This window comes from Pseudopipra pipra, chromosome 7 (genome assembly GCF_036250125.1).
Source record: "Pseudopipra pipra isolate bDixPip1 chromosome 7, bDixPip1.hap1, whole genome shotgun sequence".
Lineage (NCBI taxonomy): Eukaryota > Metazoa > Chordata > Aves > Passeriformes > Pipridae > Pseudopipra > Pseudopipra pipra.
Genome location: NC_087555.1, coordinates 40,121,548 through 40,144,346, shown reverse-complemented (window position 1 = coordinate 40,144,346; position 22,799 = coordinate 40,121,548). Strand labels below are relative to the sequence as shown.

At 55.5% G+C, this 22,799-nt stretch overlaps 1 protein-coding gene across 1 annotated transcript; it reads right to left on the bottom strand.

The window, feature by feature from the left end:
- Positions 1–5,762: 5,762 nt before the first annotated feature.
- LOC135417525 (WAS/WASL-interacting protein family member 1-like) lies at positions 5,763–22,731 on the bottom strand. The gene is made up of 5 exons (XM_064661852.1): positions 22,119–22,731; positions 13,533–13,653; positions 9,840–9,878; positions 9,016–9,117; positions 5,763–5,856 (listed from the first exon to the last, which is right to left on the bottom strand). The coding sequence occupies exons 1-5, from the start codon at positions 22,538–22,540 to the stop codon at positions 5,767–5,769; spliced, it is 774 nt and encodes a 257-aa protein (XP_064517922.1). The 5' UTR covers positions 22,541–22,731; the 3' UTR covers positions 5,763–5,766.
- Positions 22,732–22,799: the final 68 nt, after the last annotated feature.

The following is a 22,799-nucleotide window of genomic DNA, read 5'->3' as shown; positions in this document are numbered from 1 at the left end:
GAACAAGGAAAATTACCTCAGGTGGGAAATGCTGCAGCAAAGAACACTGCCTCTTACCAACCTATCTGAGCTTTCATCTTGTGATTAATCACAGTTCAATATTAAATTATTCAGGCTGCCATTCAGTGTGACAAGCTGCAGTGTAACAAGCTGCAGTGTGACCTCAACACAGGTCATCAACAGATTACAGTTCAAAAGGGCAGTGCCAAGCCCCTTTAGAGAAGGACAGAATGGTGGGGGTTGGACAATACCTCTGGAGATCATCTAGTCCAGTCTCTCCTGCTCAAAAAGCGGGATTAGGCAGAAGAGGTTGCTCACAACTTTGCCTGAGCAAAAGTGTTTTAAGCATCTCCAGGGATGGAGACTCCACAATTTCTCTGGACCAGTCCAGAGGAGAACTTCTTAAGTTATTGTTTTCAGTGGGAAGGTAGGGACAGAAACAAGCGATCCCAAAACTTCAAACCCATCCCCACAGCGGTCCAGAGCAGCTTGAGCCCAGGCTCCTGCCTTCCCAGGGCCAGGCTCTTCTCTCTGCGAGGCACCCACCAGCCGGGCACTGCCCTGCCCGGCGGCCCCAAGCGCCTCAGGCGCCGGCCCGGCCAACGCCTCGCTCTGCGCGGGCGCCGCTTCCAAAATCACTACCCAAGAGACACAGCAATCAAAGCAGAGGGACTGCACTCCCAGCTTTTCTTACCTGCAGGCACACACAGCACAGCACGTTGGACATAAAAGCCACAGGGTTAGTCCTGCCAGAGGCGTCCGGCACATCCACGGCGACCGAAGGGAAACAGGGAGCCTGGGAACACGGAGTAAAAGACACCTTAATTAGGACTACACTGAGCACTAGCCAGGTCATTCCCACAGACAGCTTCACCGTCCAGTCACACAAAAAGCACTGACCTACCGGGGCCTCAGTTAGGATGGCTCCTGACGCTGACACCTCCGTTTGCCCCGGGGGATCAAGAAGAACATCCCTGGGAAGAAGTCACCCCCAACAACAAAAAGGGAAAATTAGTGAAGCACGGGGTCCTCTTCTGACTAGATTGCCACCAGCATTCCATAGCAAATGCCACGACTATTCTGTTACAGACGAGAAAACCCTGTTCTCCCAAACAAACAGCGAGGAGATTTATGGGCACGCCTGGAAATTTCCTGTGAGGAACTTTTTGTAACTAAGGAGCAGGTGCTATCTTGAGTTGAAGGCATCCATTTGACAGACACTTAGTACAGCAAACTCTTCAGCAGAGCAATTAATTGCTGCCTATTTGAACAGCAGGGGAGAGAAAATGACAGTCGAAGGGAAGACAAGAAAAGCAGAACTGCAATCAGCTGACTTTTCTTCCATCTCTCCCGAGAAAGCCTAGTTTGTCTGTTCTAATAATTCTATGCCCTTTTCTACAGGAAACTTAGACCAAGGCTGAAAAAACAACTAGAAAACACGGAGAGAAGCTTTTTAGAATTTCACGTGATTTTCCCAAACCGATCCCAGAAAAGCAGAACTCGGTAGAATGTACTCACCTCGAGGCCTTTGGTCTTTTTTTCCATAAGCTTCGTCACCTGATTGAAAAAGCAGAGTAGACTCGGTATTTAGGCTCACACCAGGAAAACTTCCCCTTCGTTTCCTAAAAGAAACTACATTAATCTGCACAGCTGCAGGCGCGTCTCCAGCTGTTAAAGCCTTTCAGCTTTTCAGAGGGTGAGAATGCCCTGCTAAGGAAGGCTGAAAAATGCTCGGAGCCTGCCCAGGTCAAAGAGCCCCTCGATTTTGTCTGTGTTCCAGTCCCTGGCTAAAGAAAGGGCAGAAGAAGCGCAGTTGTTGCTTGCCTTTTCCCTCAGAGGTTTTGCCAGGCGCCGGGCCAGCCCGGGCACTGCGGGGGAAGGCCGGCAGCGCCCAAACCCCGCCGCTTTCCCGGGGGCGTCGCTTGCGAGAGCGCCCCCGAGCGCCGGGCCCCGCCTCACAGTCGCCGCCTGGCGGACACGGCCGGGAGCGGCACTGCAGCCGCGCGCGGCACTGCAGCCGCCCCCCCCCCCCCCCCCCCTTGGCGAGACCCGCGGCGCCTTTCGCGCGTACGGGCCTTTGTTCCCTAAAACCTGCCCTTGCCTAGGAAAAGCTGAGCAGTTCACAGAGTTGCTGTTTCCAGCCCAGCTTCCCAAAGGATTTCTCTCTCCCGGCAGCACAGACAGGGGCCCCGAGGCAGCGCACACCCTACCCGCGGGGGGGGTGTGGTGCGTGTGCAATGCCAGGGCACATCCGAACCCGGCCCTGCGGCGGCACGCAGGTGCAAGTTTCTCCGCAGAGGCGAGAAACTTGCCTGTCGCTTCCCCTGCCTGCAGTCGCCGATGGCCGCGGGAGAGGCAGAAGAGCGGCCGCGCGCAGCTTACCCCGGGGACGATCTCCGTCGGATCTGGCGCCGTGGGTCGCTTCCTGGGGGGGGGGGAAGGCGGCGGCGCAGCTCCGACAGCATCTCCAGGGCACGGCGGGAGCGGAGGGGAGCGGGGGGGGGGAGCGGGGGCGGGAGGGGAGCGGAGCGGAGCGGAGCGGAACGAGGCGGGCGGGCGGGCGGAGCGCCGCGCGCGCGGCGCCGAGAGGGGACTGCCCTCGCCGGTGCCTGCCGCCGCCCACGAACCTGCCGCCCGCGCCCGGCGCCGCCGAGCGCCCCGCCCCGTCCCCACAGCGGGAAGCGGCGCGACGAGACGGCGCTGCGGGCGCGGGGCGGGGGTCCGGGTCGCGGCGGAGGTCAGGCAAAAGGATAGGCGCCTCTCTGAGGCGGGGGGGGGGGGGTGTGTGTCTCACGCCGCCATCTTTAGTGTGGTCGTTCCGGTCGTGGCGGCGCCATCTTTACTGTGGGCTTGGCGGACTTCCGGGCAGGGGCGCCATCTTTAGTGTGGTCGTTCCGGTCCTGGCGGCGCCATCTTTACTGTGGGCTTGGCGGACTTCCGGGACGGGGCCTTGGAGGACTTCCGGTCGCTCTCTACTTCCGGTGACCGAGTTTACCCAAATTAGCGTCCCTCCTGGCTAATTTCTGCGCCTTCACCCCAAAAAATCTTCATGTTATTCCCCCCACAAACACCCCGGGAGAGACGGGAGACCGCCAGTCCCGCCCTGCCGCCGGAACCGGCCCTTAACTCGAGCAGGGAGCGCTGCGCCGGCACGAGAGCCACTGCGCATGCGTCGCCGGTCCCGCTCCTGCCTGCCCTTACTTACCACGTGATCGCCGGCGTCTTGCCAACGACTGCGCACGCGCCGGCGTCGCCACCTCGGCTCCCCCCCCACCCCGCCGCCCGGCCACCTTGGCCGCCCGACCGCCCGGCTTCGCTTTCTTACTGCGGCTCCCCCTCCACTTTTTCGGCTCCCTGGGGTTCCCCCACCCACATTTTGGGGTCCCCTTCTCACATTTTAGGGGTGATGACCCCGCAATTTACGGTTCGGGGGGGGGGGGGAGGAGAGGAAACGGGGTGCCCAAGAAGGGGTTTCTTTTTTTTTCTTTTTTTTTTTCTCTTTTATTTCATTTTCATTTTATTTCCTTTTTAGTTTTTTTGCCCCTTTTTTTTTTTAATTTTCTTTTGTTTTTTATATTTCCTTTTTTATTTCGTTTATTTTTTATTCTCTTTATTTTTCATTTTCTCTCCCAGTGCTCCCCAACAACCCTCAGTAACACCCAGTGCTCCCCAGTGCACCCCAGTAACACCCAGTGCTCCTCAACAACCCCCAGTAACACCCAGTGCTCCCCAGTAAACACCCAGTGCTCCCAAACAACCCCCAGTAACACCCAGTGCTCCCCAAAAATTGACCCAAAACCTGACCCAAATCACCCCAAAAGCTGACCCAAAACTGACCCCAATCATCCCAAAAGCTGACCCAAAACTGACCCAAATCACCCCAAACAATGACCCCAAACTGACCCCAAAAACTGACCCAAAACTGCATTTATTTGGCATCATTTCCTCTCAAAAACAACATCTCCAATTTACTTGATTGCTAAAGCCATCATTTTAAAATCATCTCAGGAATCAAAAGGGACTGGAAAACACAAAGAAATCATTCCTGCACCCACCAAATCATTAGGAATTGGAACCCGATTCCCTCATCTCTCTCCTTGTTCTTCTTGGCTGGAAAACCTGATGAGAGACACAGCAAGCAAAGCAGAGGGACTGCACTCCCAGCTTTTCTTACCTGCAGGCACACACAGCACAGCACGTTGGACATAAAAGCCACAGGGTTAGTCCTGCCAGAGGTGTCTGGCACACACACGGCAACCGAAGGGAAAGAGAAAGCCTGGGAACACAGAGTAAAAGACACTTTAATTAGGACTACACCGAGCACTAGCCAGGTCATTCACACAGCTTCACTGTCCAGTCACACAAAAAGCACTCACCGAGGCCTCAGTTAGGATGGTTCCTGATGCTGACCAGGTGAATACCTCCCTGGAAGCCCGCTCCGCTCATGCCAGGCACTGGGGCTCACCCAGGGGGGCTTTGCCAAGCATCCAAGGGAAATTAAAATTACAGCCTGGGCAGGAAATTAAAATTACAGTCCGGCAGGACCGCTCCTGGCCAAGGCCACCGGTCCGTGCAAGTCAGACCACTCACCACCCGGGGCGAGGATTATCGGGGGCACGCCTCCAGCTTTTATTCTCCAGAAACTCCAGTTCTTTCTGGCACCGCTTGCCAGAAAGTCTTCCCCTGCTGGAAGAGGTCACTTTAGTCTTTCGAGGGGCCAGACTGCCAAAGCCCGGCCAGTCCATTCCCACGAGGAAAGGTAGCTTGGTCTTGGACAGGATACTGGGGGGGGAGACACAAAATAAAAGTTTAATTTAAAACTTCCTGGAAGAGAAAGCAATTCAAACATAAGGCAGACAAGACTCGTGCAAAACTGAATTACATTGGACTTCAAAGGAGAATTATTTCCCTCTGCACCTCAGAGAACCCCAATTTTCACCCAGGTCCTGCTTGCCATCGTCCAACAAAACGTGCTGACAAAATTTTTCATGATGACAGTGGAGAGCTATTAAATGCACACTGCACAGGGAACCTGAGGCTGCCCCTGGATCCCTGCAAGTGTTCCAGGCCAGGCTGGACGGGACTCGGAGCAACCGGGGATGAGAGGGGAAGGTGTCCCTGCCCACGGAAGGCAGGGTGGCCTTTGAAGGTCCCCTTCAAACCAAATCGTTCTGGGATTCCCCTCCAAAATCACTACCCAAGAGACACAGTAATCAAAGCAGAGGGACTGCACTCCCAGCTTTTCTGACCTGCAGGCACACGCAGCACAGCACGTTGGACATAAAAGCCACGGGGTTAGTCCTGCCAGAGGCGTCCGGCACATCCACGTCGACCGAAGGGAAAGAGGGAGCCTGGGAACACGGAGTAAAAGACACTTTAATTAGGACTACACTGAGCAATAGCCAGGTCATTCCCACAGACAGCTTCACTGTCCAGTCATACAAAAAGCACTCACCGAGGCCTCAGTTAGGATGGTTCCTGACGCTGACCGGGTGAATGCCTCCCTGCAAGCCCGCTCTGCTCCTGCCAGGCACCGGGGCTCCCCCAGAGGGGCTTTGCCAAGCATCCAAGAGAAAATCAAAATTACAGCCTGGGCAAAGGCGCTTCCCACAGGACCGCTCCTGGCCAAGGCCACCGGTCCGTGCAAGTCAGACCACTGACCACCCGGGGCTGGGGATTTTCGGGGGCACGCTTCCAGCTTTTATTCTCCAGAGACTCCAGTTCTTCCTGGCACCCCTTGCTTCAGTCTTCCCCTGCTGGAAGAGGTCACTTTAGTCTTTCGAGGGGCCGGATTGCCAAAGCCCGGCCGGTCCATTCCCACGAGGAAAGAAAGGTAGCTTTGTCTTGTACAGGATGCTGAAGGGGGAGACACAAAATAAAAGTTTAATTTCAAATAACTGCCGAGAAGAGAAAGCAATTCAAACAGAAGGCAGACGAGACTCGTGCAAAACCCAATACATTTGACTTCAAAGGAGAATTATTAGCACTAAACCAGTGAGCAACATCTGTTTCACAAAATCTTTAGTTTTGTAAAGATATGCTCCACCACATCTAGGAAAAAAAAGGCAAATGGTGGACTCCTTCAGGACAGGAGTTTTCCCACAGTGAGTACGACTAGTAAATGAAATGTTAGACCCTCTCAACATAAAGGCAATTGTGTGCCTAAAAGCGACCCAAGATACACTGTTCAGGTGTAAAACAGCTAAAAACACTTACCAGTGTTTTTCTCAGGCGCTCGTATTCTGGACGATACTCTCTGAAAAGGTGAATAAAGGGAGTGCATTCAGTCTGAAAAACACATGATTTGTATTGCATAAGGATCATCCTGGAGGCTTCTTTTTACTCACAAAAAAAAGTTTTCTCTAGGCTTTCATGTTTGAGAGACATTTCAGAAAGACAGTACTTTTTTCCCCAGATTTGGATTCTGAAACCAATGGATGCAAAATCAATGAACATACTTCATTAAAACAGCAACAATTCAAAACTTGGTATGGAACTACAAGAAAAAAATTACTTCACAGACTTGCTGGCACAGATAGCTTTTGCTTTTTCACGGAACAGCACAAAAATTCATCTCCGAATAGTTCCTTTTTACTGCTCCTTTTTATGCTGATACTGGACACCCTAAGCTACCTTGGCTATGGCAACTGTACACTCCTTCAAATCAAAGGAGCAGACTCATGAATCAGGACCTTCAGGAAGTGGTCACTGGGTCGCGGACCAGAAGTTATCCCCTTACCTCTCCTATTCATCTACAGCTTTAGAATGCTGGGTAAAAATCTCCCCCAGTCCTGTGCCAAACACTGCAGAAACACCAACCACCTGGAAAAGAGAACACACCAGAACTAGAGAGTAACTGAGCCAGATTTTTAATACAGAAAAAAAACCAAAATAAAAACAAACAAACAAACAATCCCCCACAACGACAACAAAAAAAATCAACACCACCGAAAAACCCAACAACAACGAACTACTAATCTAAACCTAACAACACCCATTTAATCAGCACAGTGGCCTAAGAGTGGGCAGTAACACTTCTGCTTCTGTCCAGCCCGCTTTCAAACTCTTCCTCCACTTGCTGTTCATGTTTGTTACTTCTGCTTTTTGGTTGTCGGTGATTTTGTGTTTGGTGAGTTGTTGGGGTATTTTGGGGGGTGTTTCTTTGGGGAAGGAGGTTTGTTTGGTATTTTGTAACACTGTAGGGCAATTCAAAAGAAAGGTCAAGTCTTTCTGCTGTTTACTTCTTTACTGTTAATAACCCGAGTTCTCATTCTGCATCTAGGGTTATAAGTGGTTAGCAAGTATCAGTGTACTAGAATTAAAGTGCAAAAGAGACAACAAGAACTGACCTTTTGGCTCTGAAATAGTCTAATACTTTTTATTTAGCCAAAGCACATTTAAAAGGTCCCCAGAACAGCAAGAGAGGGAGAATTTAATCAGTTGCTATGACAATACATTCAAAATGCACATCTACTTTCTAATTTCAACTTGTCTCTCATTACACTTCTGGCCATTTGTTCTGCTTGTATTAAATCAATTCTCTAAAAATACCTTGAATTAAGACTATTACCAGCCAGAATCCTACATCCTCTAACGAAAATTCTCCCTCTTTTTCATAGGCAAGACAGTCTCAACTACTGACTTCCAAATGGAAGACCTTTCCCAACACAGCCTTGCATTTGATCATGAATACAGTAAATATGCAGACAGCTCTCCAAAGGATTTTAAGCATTAAGGCCAGGCGCTGTGCCAATATATATCAATATTTATACTTTCCCTGCACTTCAGTACAAGCTGCCTTTTACTCCGTAATCCTCTTCATATGACCTGCTCTCCATCCAGTGCTCCAACAGTCCTGACTGGCAGATAAACATGACCTGATCAGCAAATAAGGAACAGGAAGTATGTTAGTTCTGTATATGGGACCACTACAATCCCTTTTGAAATTCTGTATATTGTTCCACATAGGACACTTACAATAGTTTTGGTTTGGCTCTGTTATCATTATCTACATGAATGGAATCATTTCGTTCCTGTAATATCCACACAGCCGAGAAGGCTTGCTTTTTCTTTAGTAAAAGCTGATGACAAACACAATCAGCTAAAACCTTTAGCACAGACTATGGGATCATTAACAGCCTCCAGTGTATACTGTTGTCAGAGAAACAATTAATTTGTCCTCTCAAAACCTGGCTGAGTGGAATAACAATCTTCTTCTTGCACAAGCAAATCTAAAGGGTTTTTTTGTTCATTTATTTGCTTTGGAGATTCTTTCCCTTCTTCCTATGTAGTACATTGCCCAACTGTACTTGACACTTTCAGAACAAGGAAAATTACCTCAGGCGGGAAATGCTGCAGCAAAGAACACTGCCTCTTACCAGCCTATCTGAGCTTTCATCTTGTGATTAATCACAGTTCAATATTAAATTATTCAGGCTGCCATTCAGTGTGACAAGCTGCAGTGTAACAAGCTGCAGTGTGACCTCAACACAGGTCATCAACAGATTACAGTTCAAAAGGGCAGTGCCAAGCCCCTTTAGAGAAGGACAGAATGGTGGGGGTTGGACAATACCTCTGGAGATCATCTAGTCCAGTCTCTCCTGCTCAAAAAGCGGGATTAGGCAGAAGAGGTTGCTCACAACTTTGCCTGAGCAAAAGTGTTTTAAGAATCTCCAGGGATGGAGACTCCACAATTTCTCTGGACCAGTCCAGAGGAGAACTTCTTAAGTTATTGTTTTCAGTGGGAAGGTAGGAACAGAAACAAGTGATCCCAAAACTTCAAACCCATCCCCACAGCAGTCCAGAGCAGCTTGAGACCAGGCTCCTGCCTTCCCAGGGCCAGGCTCTTCTCTCTGCGAGGCACCCACCAGCCGGGCACTGCCCTGCCCGGCGGCCCCAAGCGCCTCAGGCACCGGCCCGGCCAACGCCTCGCCCTGCGCGGGCGCCGCTTCCAAAATCATTACCAAAGAGACACAGCAATCAAAGCAGAGGGACTGCACTCCCAGCTTTTCTGACCTGCAGGCACACGCAGCACAGCACGTTGGACATAAAAGCCACAGGGTTAGTCCTGCCAGAGGCGTCCGGCACATCCACGGCGACCGAAGGGAAACAGGGAGCCTGGGAACACGGAGTAAAAGACACCTTAATTAGGACTACACTGAGCACTAGCCAGGTCATTCCCACAGACAGCTTCACCGTCCAGTCACACAAAAAGCACTGACCTACCGGGGCCTCAGTTAGGATGGCTCCTGACGCTGACACCTCCGTTTGCCCCGGGGGATCAAGAAGAACATCCCTGGGAAGAAGTCACCCCCAACAACAAAAAGGGAAAATTAGTGAAGCACGGGGTCCTCTTCTGACTAGATTGCCACCAGCATTCCATAGCAAATGCCACGACTATTCTGTGACAGACGAGAAAACCCCGTTCTCCCAAACGAGCAGCGAGGAGATTTATGGGCACGCCTGGAAATTTCCTGTGAGGAACTTTTTGTAACTAAGGAGCAGGTGCTATCTTGAGTTGAAGGCATCCATTTGACAGACACTTAGTACAGCAAACTCTTCAGCAGAGCAATTAATTGCTGCCTATTTGAACAGCAGGGGAGAGAAAATGACAGTCGAAGGGAAGACAAGAAAAGCAGAACTGCAATCAGCTGACTTTTCTTCCATCTCTCCCGAGAAAGCCTAGTTTGTCTGTTCTAATAATTCTATGCCCTTTTCTACAGGAAACTTAGACCAAGGCTGAAAAAACAACTAGAAAACACGGAGAGAAGCTTTTTAGAATTTCACGTGATTTTCCCAAACCGATCCCAGAAAAGCAGAACTCGGTAGAATGTACTCACCTCGAGGCCTTTGGTCTTTTTTTCCATAAGCTTCGTCACCTGATTGAAAAAGCAGAGTAGACTCGGTATTTAGGCTCACACCAGGAAAACTTCCCCTTCGTTTCCTCAAAGAAACTACATTAATCTGCACAGCTGCAGGCGCGTCTCCAGCTATTAAAGCCTTTCAGCTTTTCAAAGGGTGAGAATGCCCTGCGAAGGAAGGCTGAAAAATGCTCGGAGCCTGCCCAGGTCAAAGAGCCCCTCGATTTTGTCTGTGTTCCAGTCCCTGGCTAAAGAAACGGCAGAACAAGCGCAGCTGTTGCTTGCCTTTTCCCTCAGAGGTTTTGCCAGGCGCCGGGCCAGCCCGGGCACTCCGGGGGAAGGCCGGCAGCGCCCAAAGCCCGCCGCTTTCCCGGGGGCGTCGCTTGCGAGAGCGCCCCCGAGCGCCGGGCCCCGCCTCACAGTCGCCGCCTGGCGGACACGGCCGGGAGCGGCACTGCAGCCGCGCGCGGCACTGCAGCCGCCCCCCCCCCCCCCCCCCTTGGCGAGACCCGCGGCGCCTTTCGCGCGTACGGGCCTTTGTTCCCTAAAACCTGCCCTTGCCTAGGAAAAGCTGAGCAGTTCACAGAGTTGCTGTTTCCCGCCCAGCTTCCCAAAGGATTTCTCTCTCCCGGCAGCACAGACAGGGGCCCCGAGGCAGCGCACACCCTCCCCGCGGGGGGTGTGGTGCGTGTGCAATGCCAGGGCACATCCGAACCCGGCCCTGCGGCGGCACGCAGGTGCAAGTTTCTCCGCAGAGGCGAGAAACTTGCCTGTCGCTTCCCCTGCCTGCAGTCGCCGATGGCCGCGGGGGAGGCAGAAGAGCGGCCGCGCCGAACCGCCGCGCCCAGCTTACCCCGGGGACGATCTCCGTCGGCTCTGGCGCCGTGGGTCGCTTCCTGGGGGCGTGGGGGGGAAGGCGGCGGCGCAGCTCCGACAGCATCTCCAGGGCACGGCGGGAGCGGGAGCGGAGGGGAGCGGGGGGGGGGAGCGGGGGCGGGAGGGGAGCGGAGCGGAACGAGGCGGGAGGGCGGAGCGCCGCGCCGCCATCTTTAGTGTGGTCGTTCCGGTCCTGGCGGCGCCATCTTTACTGTGGGCTTGGCGGACTTCCGGGCAGGGGCGCCATCTTTAGTGTGGTCGTTCCGGTCCTGGCGGCGCCATCTTTACTGTGGGCTTGGCGGACTTCCGGGACGGGGCCTTGGAGGACTTCCGGTCGCTCTCTACTTCCGGTGACCGAGTTTACCCAAATTAGCGTCCCTCCTGGCTAATTTCTGCGCTTTCACCCCCAAAAAAATCTTCATGTTATTCCCCCCACACACACCCCGGGAGAGACGGGAGACCGCCAGTCCCGCCCTGCCGCCGGAACCGGCCCTTAACTCGAGCAGGGAGCGCTGCACCGGCACGAGAGCCACTGCGCATGCGCCGCCGGTCCCGCTCCTGCCTGCCCTTACTTACGACGTGATCGCCGGCGTCTTGCCAACGACTGCGCACGCGCCGGCGTCGCCACCTCGGCTCCCCCCCCCACCCCGCCGCCCGACCGCCCGGCTTCGCTTTCTTACTGCGGCTCCCCCTCCACTTTTTCGGCTCCCTGGGGTTCCCTCACCCACATTTTCGGGTCCCATTCTCACTATTTAGGGGTGATGACCCCGCAATTTACGGTTCGGGGGGGGGGAGGAGAGGAAACGGGGTGCCCAAGAAGGGGTTTCTTTTTTTTTTTTTTTTTTTTTTTCTCTTTTATTTCATTTTCATTTTATTTCCTTTTTAGGTTTTTTGCCCCTTTTTTTTTTTTTTAATTTTCTTTTCTATTTTATATTTCCTTTTTTATTTCGGTTATTTTTTATTCCCTTTATTTTTCATTTGCTCTCCCAGTGCTCCCCAGGAAACACCCAGTGCTCCCCAACAACCCTCAGTAACACCCAGTGCTCCCCAGTGCACCCCAGTAACACCCAGTGCTCCCCAACAACCCCCAGTAACACCCAGTGCTCCCCAGGAAACACCCAGTGCTCCCCAACAACCCCCAGTAACACCCAGTGCTCCCCAAAAATTGACCCAAAACCGACCCAAATCACCCCAAAAGCTGACCCAAAACTGACCCCAAAACCCCACCCCAATCATCCCAAAAGCTGACCCAAAACTGACCCCAATCATCCCAAAAGCTGACCCAAAACTGACCCAAATCACCCCAAACTGACCCCAAAAACTGACCCAAATCATCCCCAAAACTGACCCAAAACTCTGCATTTATTTGGCATCATTTCCTCTCAAAAACAACATCTTCAATTTAGTTGATTGCTAAAGCCATCATTTTAAAATCATCTCAGGAATCAAAAGGGACTGGAAAACACACACAAATCATTCCTGCACCCACCAAATCATTAGGAATTGGAACCCGATTCCCTCATCTCTCTCCTTGTTCTTCTTGGTTGGAAAACCTGATGATCCCTGCTGGCTATTTTTAGGCTGCTTTTCTTCCACAGCTCCTTTCCTCCCGGCTGAAACCTCCTGGCATATTCGGGGCTTATCAGGATATATTTGCTGCTTTCTGAACAGAAGCACACAAAACGCTTTGAAGCCAAAGAAAATGACAAACCAGAAAAAAAAAAAGAGCCAAAAGAAATGCTCTGCCTGCCTTGGTACGCTCTCTGCTTGATCATTCCAAAGGAGATTCTCCACGGATCAGAAGCAATTACCAATCATTTTTCCTCTGTAACAGTTAATGAAGGACTTGGGTTTCTGTTGAGGGGCTGGACATGTCCAGTGAGGGTTCAGGGTCTGGTGGGTTGTTTATGGTGGATCCTGACCGGCCCAGGCCAAACCGAACCACCCCCATCGCTGCTCCATCCCACATGGAGAATATTGATACTGTCTAGAAATACTCCTCTTCCCTGCTACTCCATCCTTCTTTACACATCCGTGGAGCAGGTTTTCTCCACCCTTTGTTCCCAGCAACAGCTCTGCAGCCCAAATCCCAGCTCCCACAGACACAAACTAAACACACCTAAGGCGATGGTTCCATCAGCACCTGGAATTCCAAGCTCCCCGTTCCCTGGAATGCTCATCCCAACACTCACAGCAATCTCACCTCAGCCCACAGGCTCTCTGTCCTCAGAGGCAAACACAGCCTGCTCTGGCACTGCGTTTCCTCTCATTCCTGGTCTCCTGCAAACCCCCAGGGAAATCCAATCCCTCAGACCCTGCACCCCTGGACACGAGGGGAACTAGAGTTTGACCCGGATCCCAGCGCTCTGGACAAGTGTGTTCCCAGGAGCACAGGCCTGTGGCTCCATCCAGCCCATCCATCCCTCCTTTCCCCCCAGGGAGTCCCAAACCCTCCCCCAGCTCCCCTGCGTCTGTCCCCCGGCCCAGCCCAGCTCCAGGCTCTCCCCCAGCGCTGTGTCAGCTCCAGCCCTGGCAGAGCTGCAAACACCCCCCAGCTCGGCCCCCCGGGCTCCTGAACCCCCAAGCCAAGGCTCAGGCTCACCAACAGGGACCAACCTGGCCCACTCAGCACAGCCCAACCCCACAGCTCAGGGACCCCACGCTCACCTGGCCCTTTGCCCCTTCCTCTCCACCCTTCCCAGCACGGCAAGGACCAGCCTGCAGTGGAAACAGAGCCAGTGCCCAGGGAGCAAATGCCAACAGCCAGGAGGAGAGAAACGTGTCCCTCTGACTTACCCCACCCCACGGGCAGCACCAGGAGCCCCCAGCGCCGGTCGGTGGGGCTGGAGCCTGTTGCTTTGGCTGCTCACACCCCAACACATATGGCATTGCTGGACCCAAGTCAATGATTTTCCCTGTCCTGAAAGAGAGAAGAACAAGAAAATTAAGTGCACTGGGGAAGTCAAAGGCTCTTGGCTTTCACCCTTCTCTTCTGATTACTCGCTACAGGCGTTTCTTCCCTAAAACCTGCTCTTACCCCCACCTCCACCACCCCCCGCCCCGGCCGGTCACCACCCCTGCCCTGCCCGGCGGCCCCGAGCGCTCCAGGCCCGGCCCGGCCAACGCCTCGCTCTGCGCAGGCGCCGCTTCCCAGCCCGCCCCGACCGCCGGGCGCCGCCTCGCAGTCGCCGCCTGGCGGACACGGCCGGGAGCAGCACTGCAGCCGCGCGGCCCCCCCCTTGCGAGACCCGCGGCGCCTTTCGCGAGGACGGGCCTTTCTTCCCTAAAACCTGCCCTTCCCTAGGAAAAGCCGGGCAATTCACAGAGTTGCTGTTTTTATCCCGGCTTCCCAAAGGACTTCTCTCTCCCGGCGGCAGCGGCAGCAGCAACGCTCCCCGCGAAGCCCTGACCGAGGTTGGGAATTGACGCACAACAAGCCAAGAGCATGAACTCGGCCCCAAAACACTCCACAAGAAACCAATTTACAGTCCCCTTTGCCTCCTCCCCCCCGCGCAGGCCCAGGCTTTGGGATTCCAAGGCAAACCCCGAGAGGCCCAGAGAGCAGCAGCCCCTCAACCCCAGCACGGCCTCCCCCGGGCTCCCCCGGCCGGGAACCGGCCCAGCCAGCCCCTGCTGTGCAGCACAGCAGGCGGGGGGATGACTTTTGGGACCCCTCCCTGGCCGCTGCAGAGCAATGCAGGCATCGGGGCCAAGTCCTGCCCGGCCCCCGGGCACTGCAGACAGTTCAGCCCCAGCAGCAGCAGCAGCAGCAGCTGTTCTGCCTCTTGCTCCTCTCTCATTGGGAACCGAATGGTGAGGAACAAGCCCCGAGCACAATCAGCACCGAGCAGCAAGGCCTGGGCTTGCCAGAGGCTTGGGCCTTCCTAGTCCTGGCTCTGGGCTTCCTTTGCTTTCTTCTGCTGCAATTCTCCTGCCCCAGGAAGTGTTAAAAGACAGACTGCTCAGTGAGCCATGCCCTGAAACAGCCATAAGTTCCAAGGCCAGAAAATCTCAGGGTCACACTTAGAAACCCTGCTGCGAGGCCCCCAGAGAAGCCAAGGGGAGCTGGGATTCCCTGGAGTCCCAGGGAACCGAGGGGAAGGTGGGAAAGGGGCAGAGAGCAAACCCCCCCAGCTGCTTCTCCCTGCAGCCCCCAGTGCAGGTGCAGCGAACACACGCCGGTGTAGAGTTTTTAGGAGAGCTTTAAAATAAACTAAAAAACAATCAGTTCACCGAAAAATGCTTCTGCAGTCTGCGCTGTCTAACAACTCAAATAGCTCACCAAGAAAATTACCTAATTTAGAACAACTGAATTGTAGAACCTCAAAGCAGCTGAGGGATTTCATGCCCCCTGTGCCTCTTGCATCATGGAAAAGGACTGGGATGCACTGGGAAAGACTGGGGGCAATGGGGAGGGATGGGACTGGGGACGGGACTGGGGACACTGGAGAGGGACTGGGGGATTTGGGCTGGGAGTGGGGACACTGGGGTGGGACTGAGATTTTCGGGGGGGGGGACTGGGAGCAGTGGGATGGGACTGGGGGTCATTGGGGAGGGACTGGGGACCATGGGACTGGGGGCACTGGGATAGGAGTGAGATGCACTGGGGAGGGACTGGGCTGGGACTGAGGGCACTGGAGAGGCCCTGGGGGCACTTGGGGGAACTGGGCTGGGACTGGGATTCTCTGGGGAGGGACTGAAGGCCCTGGGATAGGACTGAGAGGCACTGGGGAGTCACTAGGACACACTGGGGCACTACTGGGATGGGACTGAGGTCAGTGGGGAGGGAACTGGGATAGGACTGAGCCAGTAGGGAAGGACAGGGGTGCACTGTGGAGGGACTGTAATACAGCAGGGAAGCACTGGGATAGACTGGGATCACTGGTGAGGGAATTGGGATGGGACTGGGGGCAGTGGGAAAGGACTGGAATGGGACTGGGCAAACTGGGGAAGGACTGAGTTGCACTGCAGGAAGATACTTGGGAAGGAATGGGTGCACTGGCTTGCACTGAGAGAAGTGGGAAGGGACTGGGATGAGAGTGGGGGCACTGGGGTGAGACTGGGAGCACTGGTGGCACTGGGCTAGGACTGGGGGAACTGGGGAGGGAGCAGGGAGGGACTGCAAAGTGACTGGGATGGGAATGGGATGCACAAGGAAAAGGAGCACAATGCACTGGTGTAGCAGTACGTTTGGATACATGTCCGGAATAAAGACAAGTGCCAAAAAATACTCAAGCACACAAAATATCTTTTATTACAGTGAGAATAATAATAATAGTAATAAACTTAGCAAGAGGAATTAAAAACTAAAAAGGATACAAACTAACTACCTTATCGGGTGGCATTAAGACAAATACTACGAACAGCATTTAATACAGTATTAACTAGTGAAAAGGGATACCAAAAAAGGATCTTAACACAATATTATGGATAACACGATATTGGTTAGTCAAAGGGGAAACTAAAGGAAAAATACTATAAACATAAAAGGGGAATTAAAGGAACACTAAAAGGATAGTAAAAAGTTTGTTCTCTCAGTTGCTTCCTATCAAAAACTGTGCTTACCCACACAGACAGGCCAGGGCTGTCAGGATCTGCAGCAGCTGGTCGGTACTAGGGATGGACTGGGATGGGACTGGGGTGCAGTGGGAGCAATTGGGAAGGAGTGGAGGCACTGGGGAAGGAACAGGGAGGGGACTGGCTGCACTGGAATGGGGTTTGGGGCACTTGGGAGAAACTGGGAGGGACTCAGGAGGGACTGGGGACAGTGGGGAGGGACTGGGGACAGTAGGAAGGGACTGAAAAGGTGAAATTGAAACAGACTCACCTGAGTCATGCTCTAAGAAGTCCTGCTACAGCTCCTGAGTCCGAACAACAGCCAAGGGGCCTCAGCCCAAGCCCTGGCCCCTCCTCCCCCTCATTGTTCACACCTGAGCCTTCCCCATAGAACAGCTGACTCTACCCAGTACTCCCAGTTCCCTCCAATGGCTTTCAATAGAATTACTAGACTTCCCAGAGTGCACAAAAATACAATCCCAATCCCACAGTAATTTCTACTCAAAACCAACAGTCCCTGACCAAAGTATCCAGTCCATATTCTAGCCCCCAGCTCTACCTCAGCCCCTCAGTGATTTCAGCTCGAGACCCACAAGCTTTATTGCACTGCCAGCTCTGCTCTCTCAGCAGTAGCTCTGCATCTTGCCAGCGCCGCCACGGGAAGCTGCTCCAGGTTCTCGCTGCAGGATCTTCAGCTTGGCTCCAGCTCTGCCACTTTCCAGCTCCACCCTTCCACTCCCAGTCCCCCAGGTGCTCCTCCAGCCCCAAAATTCCTATGACAATTCCAAAGACACAAGCCCAGCCCTAGACTGATTTCACCTCTATCCGCCCAGTCCACATTCCCAATTTACAATCCCATTTCCAGCTGTATAGACATTTCAGCGACAGTGCCACAGGCCCTATCTCCTCCCCACACGGATTCCTGACCCAAGTGTTACTGTCCCAAGCCCAAACCCTGTCCCTACCCCAGTCCCTCAGTGATTTCAGCTCGAGACCCACAAGCTTTATTGCACTGCCAGCTCTGCTCTCTCAGCAGTAGCTCTGCATCTTGCCAGCGCCGCCTCGGGAAGCTGCTCCAGGTTCTCGCTGCAGGATCTTCAGCTTGGCTCCAGCTCTGCCACTTTCCAGCTCCACCCTCCCACTCCCAGTCCCAGTCCCCCAGGTGCTCCTCCAGCCCCAAAATTCCTATGACAATTCCAAAGACACAAGCCCAGCCCTAGACTGATTTCACCTCTATCCGCCCAGTCCACATTCCCAATTTACAATCCCATTTCCAGCTGTATAGACATTTCAGCGACGGTGCCACAGGCCCTATCTCCACCCCACACTGATTCCTGACCCAAGTGTTACTGTCTCAAGCCCAAACCCTGTCCCTACCCCAGTCCCTCAGTGATTTCAGCTCGAGACCCACAAGCTTTATTGCACTGCCAGCTCTGCTCTCTCAGCAGTAGCTCTGCATCTTGCCAGCGCCGCCACGGGAAGCTGCTCCAGGTTCTCGCTGCAGGATCTTCAGCTTGGCTCCAGCTCTGCCACTTTCCAGCTCCACCCTCACACTCCCAGTCCCCCAGGTGCTCCTCCAGCCCCAAAATTCCTATCCCAATACCAAAGACACAAGCCCAGCCCTAGTCTGACTTCAGCTCTACCCACCCAATCCACATTCTCGCCCATTAATCTCTATTCCATAGCCACTCAGGGATTTCAGCGATGGGGCCACAGGCCCTATCTGAGCTCCAGACACCCTCCCAGCTCCACAGATGCAATCCTAGCACTATGCTGATTTCAGCCCCAGCCTCTCAGTCCACATTCCCAATTATAATCCCAATTCCACAGACACACAGCCATTGCAGCGACGGTGTCACAGTCCCTATCTCCTCCCCACACGGATTCCTGCCCAAGTGTTAGTCCCAAGCCCAAACCCTGTCCCTATCCCAGCCCCTCAGTGATTTCAGCTCGAGACCCACAAGCTTTATTGCACTGCCAGCTCTGCTCTCTCAGCAGTAGCTCTGCATCTTGCCAGCGCCGCCACGGGAAGCTGCTCCAGGTTCTCACTGCAGGATCTTCATCTTGGCTCCAGCTCTGTGACTTTCCAGCTCCACCCTCACACTCCAAGTCCCAGTCCCCCAGGTGCTCCTCCAGCCCCAAAATTCCTATCCCAATATCAAAGACACAAACCCAGCACTATACTGACTTCAGATCTACCCGCCCAGTCCACATTCCCACCCATCAATCCCTATATCAGACACACAGCTATTGCAGCGACGGTGCCACAGGCCCTATCTCAGTGATTGCTCTGATTACTGCCCCAAGTGTTACAGTCCCAAGCCCAAACCCTGTCCCTACCCTATCCCAGCCCCTCAGTGATTTCAGCTCGAGATCCACAAGCTTTATTGCACTGCCAGCTCTGCTCTCTCAGCAGTAGCTCTGCATCTTGCCAGCACCGCCACAGGAAGCTGCTCCAGGTTCTCACTGCAGGATCTTCATCTTGGTTCTCACTGCAGGATCTTCATCTTGGCTCCAGCTCTGCCACTTTCCAGCTCCCACCTCACACTCCCAGTCCCAGTCCCCCAGGTGCTCCTCCAGCCCCAAAATTCCTATCCCAATTCCAAAGACACAAGCCCAGCACTATACTGACTTCAGCTCTACCCACCCAATCCACATTCCCGCCCATTAATCTCTATTCCATAGCCACTCAGGGATTTCAGCAATGGGGCCACAGGCCCTATCTGAGCTCCAGACACCCTCCCAGCTCCACAAATGCAATCCTAGCAATATGCTGATTTCAGCCCCAGCCTCTCAGTCCACATTCCCAATTATAATCCCAATTCCACAGACACACAGAGATTTCAGCGATGGTGCCACAGGCCCTATCTCCTCCCCACACGGATTCCTGCCCAAGTGTTACAGTCCCAAGCCCAGAACCCATCGCTATCTCAGCCCCTCAGTGATTTCAGCTCGAGACCCACAAGCTTTATTGCACTGCCAGCTCTGCTCTCTCAGCAGTAGCTCTGCATCTTGCCAGCGCTGCCACGGGAAGCTGCTCCAGGTTCTCGCTGCAGGATCTTCAGCTTGGCTCCAGCTCTGCCACTTTCCAGCTCCCACCTCACACTCCCAGTCCCAGTCCCCCAGGTGCTCCTCCAGCCCAAAAATTCCTATCCCAATACCAAAGACACAAACCCAGCATTATACTGACTTCAGATCAACCCGCCCAGTCCACATTCCCAATTTACAATCCCATTTCCAGCTGCATAGAGATTTCAGCGACAGTGCCACAGTTCCTATCTCCTCCCCACACGGATTCCTGCCCAAGTGTTACAGTCCCAAGCCCACACCCTGTCCCTACCCCAGCCCCTCAGTGATTTCAGCTCGAGACCCACAAGCTTTATTGCACTGCCAGCTCTGCTCTCTCAGCAGTAGCTCTGCATCTTGCCAGCGCTGCCACGGGAAGCTGCTCCAGGTTCTCACTGCAGGATCTTCAGCTTGGCTCCAGCTCTGCCACTTTGCAGCTCCACCCTCACACTCCCAATCCCAGTCCCCCAGGTACTCCTCTAGCCCCACAAACCTGATCCCAACTCCAAAGTCCAGATCCCTGCCCCAGACTGATTTCAGCTCTTCCCCCCCAGTCCACGTTCCCGCCCATCAATCCCTATTCCACAGACACACAGATGTTTCAGCGACGGTGCCAGTCCCTGTCTCAATCCTACAGTGATTTCTGCTGCAGTGCCACAGTCCCTATCCCTGCTCCACAATCCCTTTCCGAGCACCAATCTCCCTATCCCATACCCAGACCCACAACCTTTATTTCTCTGCCAGCTCTGCTGTCAGCTCCCGGTAAAGCTGCTGCACATTCCAATCTTAGCATCTTTCTTTTGTTAAAGGTCTGAGTTTTCCACCCCAGCTCTCAAGCCCACATTCCAGGCCAGGCCTGACTATTTTTATCCCAGCTCCATCCCTGCAGTACTTATGCCAGGTCCATGCTCCCTAATCCAGCCCCACTCTTGTTCTGCCCACAGTCCTACCGTCTTTATGTCTCCACCAGCTCTGCTGCCTGAGCTCCAGGTTCTCAGCTTTCTGCTGCCTCTGCCTCAGCTTTCTGCTGCCTCTGCCTCAGCTTTCTGCTGCCTCTGCCTCAGCTTTCTGCTGCCTCTGCCTCAGCTTTCTGCTGCCTCTGCCTCAGCTTTCTGCTGCCTCTGCCTAAATCTGCTCCTGGGTATCTCTGCAGGCCCGAGCTGTTGACAAGGTCACAAATCAGTCTTTGTCGTTCACTTAAATATCTCCAGGAACTGTCCCACCCATCCCAACAGGAACAGCAACAAAACAATAGAATAAACAATCAAGTAGTCAAAGATGAAAATAAAAGTAAAATAAAATTATAATAGAATGAAACATCTTTTATTACTTTTCTTTGTAACAATACTTTCAATACCAGCCCCACTGAGAGGCTGCATCCTAGTCCTTCTGGTTCGGGGGAGCACCCCTGAGCATGGGCTGCTCCCCCACTGAGCACTGACCAAAGCTGGCCGGCACAGCTGCCCGGGACACCGTCTGCCCAACGCCCTGCCTCGGCAGCTGTGGGGGACCGACCCCGGCTCCCCCTGGATCGGCAGCCGAGGGGGTGCTTCCCCATGACTCCCCACCGCTCCCTGGAGCGGCAGCCGCGAGGGTCCCACCCTGGCTCACCGCCGCTCCTCGGCCCGGCGGCCGCGCCAATCCCGGGCCGGCTCCCGCCGCTCCAGCGCCGCCCCCAGCCCCGCCGCCGAACTGCCCCCAGCGCCCCCCGCCCACGCCGTTTATAGCCCGCGGCCCGCACAGCCCCGCCCCCCTCGTGCCAGCCCAGCCAATCCCAGCGTCCGGCAGCGTCCGGCCCCGCCAATCCCCGCCTGCCCGTTCCCGCCCTGCCCGTCCCCAAGAACCCCGCTGTCCCCTCAGGCCCCGCTCCCAGGGGCTGCTCCGCTTCCGCCCGCTGCCCGCCTCCCTCCCCTTCTCCCGGGAGAACTCCGGGACGGGACGGGACCGCGGACCTCCCACCCGCCCTTTCAACAGCGCCTGCGGGCACCGCGGCAGCGCAGGCGCGGCTCCGCCGGATCCCGGAGCAAAGGCGCCGAGACCGGCGCCTGAGGGGAACGCGGGGGACGAGGTGGAGAGGGGGGCGGCTCCGCGCTGCGGCTGAGCGGGCAGAGCTTGCTCGACCGCGGCCCCGTTGAAAGGGCCGCCGCCGCTCCCGCCCCCTCCCCGCCTCCCGGAAGAACTCCCAGACGGGACGTGAGCGCGGAGCTGTGCCACCCGCCCTCCCTGGTCCCAACAGGGCCTGTCGGGGGCTGCGGCTCCGGAAGCAAAGGCGCCGGCACCTACAGCGCCTGAGGGGAACGTGGGGAAGGGGGGCGGCGCCGCGCCGCGGCTGAGCGGGCACACCTTACGGGACCGCGGCCCCATTGAAAGGGCTGGCTACGATTGGACGGAGCGGAGAAAAGCGGGCTGGGAGTGGCGGGCCGGGATCGGACCTGCACGTCGGGAGCAGCAGCCGCGGGAGCCCCGCCCCAGCTCACCGCCGATCTCGCCCCGGCTCCCGCCGCTCCAGCGCCGCTTCCACCTCCGCCGCCGAACTGCTCCCCCCCGCCTCCCCCTCCGCTATTTATAGCCCGCGGCCCGCACAGCCCCGCCCCCCCGTGCCAGCCCAGCCAATCCCCGCCCGCCCGTTCCCGAGAACCCCGCTGGCCCCGCTCCCGGAGCCCCTCCCGCCCGCTCCCCGCCTCCCTCTCCTTCTCCTAGGAGAGCTCCCGGACGGGACATGACCGCGGAGCTCCCACCGCCCTTCCGTGGTCCCAGCAGCGCCTGAGGGGAACGGGGGGACGGTGCCGCTCGGAGGGGCCGCGCCGCGGCTGAGCGGGCAGAGCTTGCGGGACCGCTGCCGGATTGAAAAGGCGGGCTGTGATTGGACGGCGCCGAGAAAGGCGGGCCGAGATTGGCCGGCCAGACGCTGCCTCGGGCCCGGATTGGCGGGGCTTGGAGCCTGCGGGGTGGCGGGAGGTGCTCGGGTGGTCAGGAGGAGGGACTAGGGCCGTGTCGGAGGGGCCCTTCCCGCGGGTCCGTGGCCGTCCCGGGTCCCGCTCCCGGGACCCCGTCCCCTGCCCCGCCCCTTGGTCGGGCTGCACCCCCGGGGTCCCGGCCCCAAGGCCCCTGCAGAGCCCCTCGGGGAGCCCCCCACCGGCACACGGGGCGGTTCCGGATCGCGAAGGCGGACTGTGCGGCATGGGGGACCGGGGAGCAGCGGCGACGTGGTGGGCCGGGAGTCGGCGGCGGGGAGCGGGGAGGACGCAGAGCAGCAGTGCGCCTCTGACCGCCTCTCCCCACGCAGCAGTTCTGCTTCTACGGGGACTCAGACTGCCCCGACTGGGTGCTGGCTGAGATCAGCTCCCTGGCCGAAATCTTTTAAGTGCCCGCCCCCACCCCCATCCCCCTGCCTGCCCCAGGCCCGCTGCCCACCCTCCTTCTCCTGCGCAGCCCCCGCTG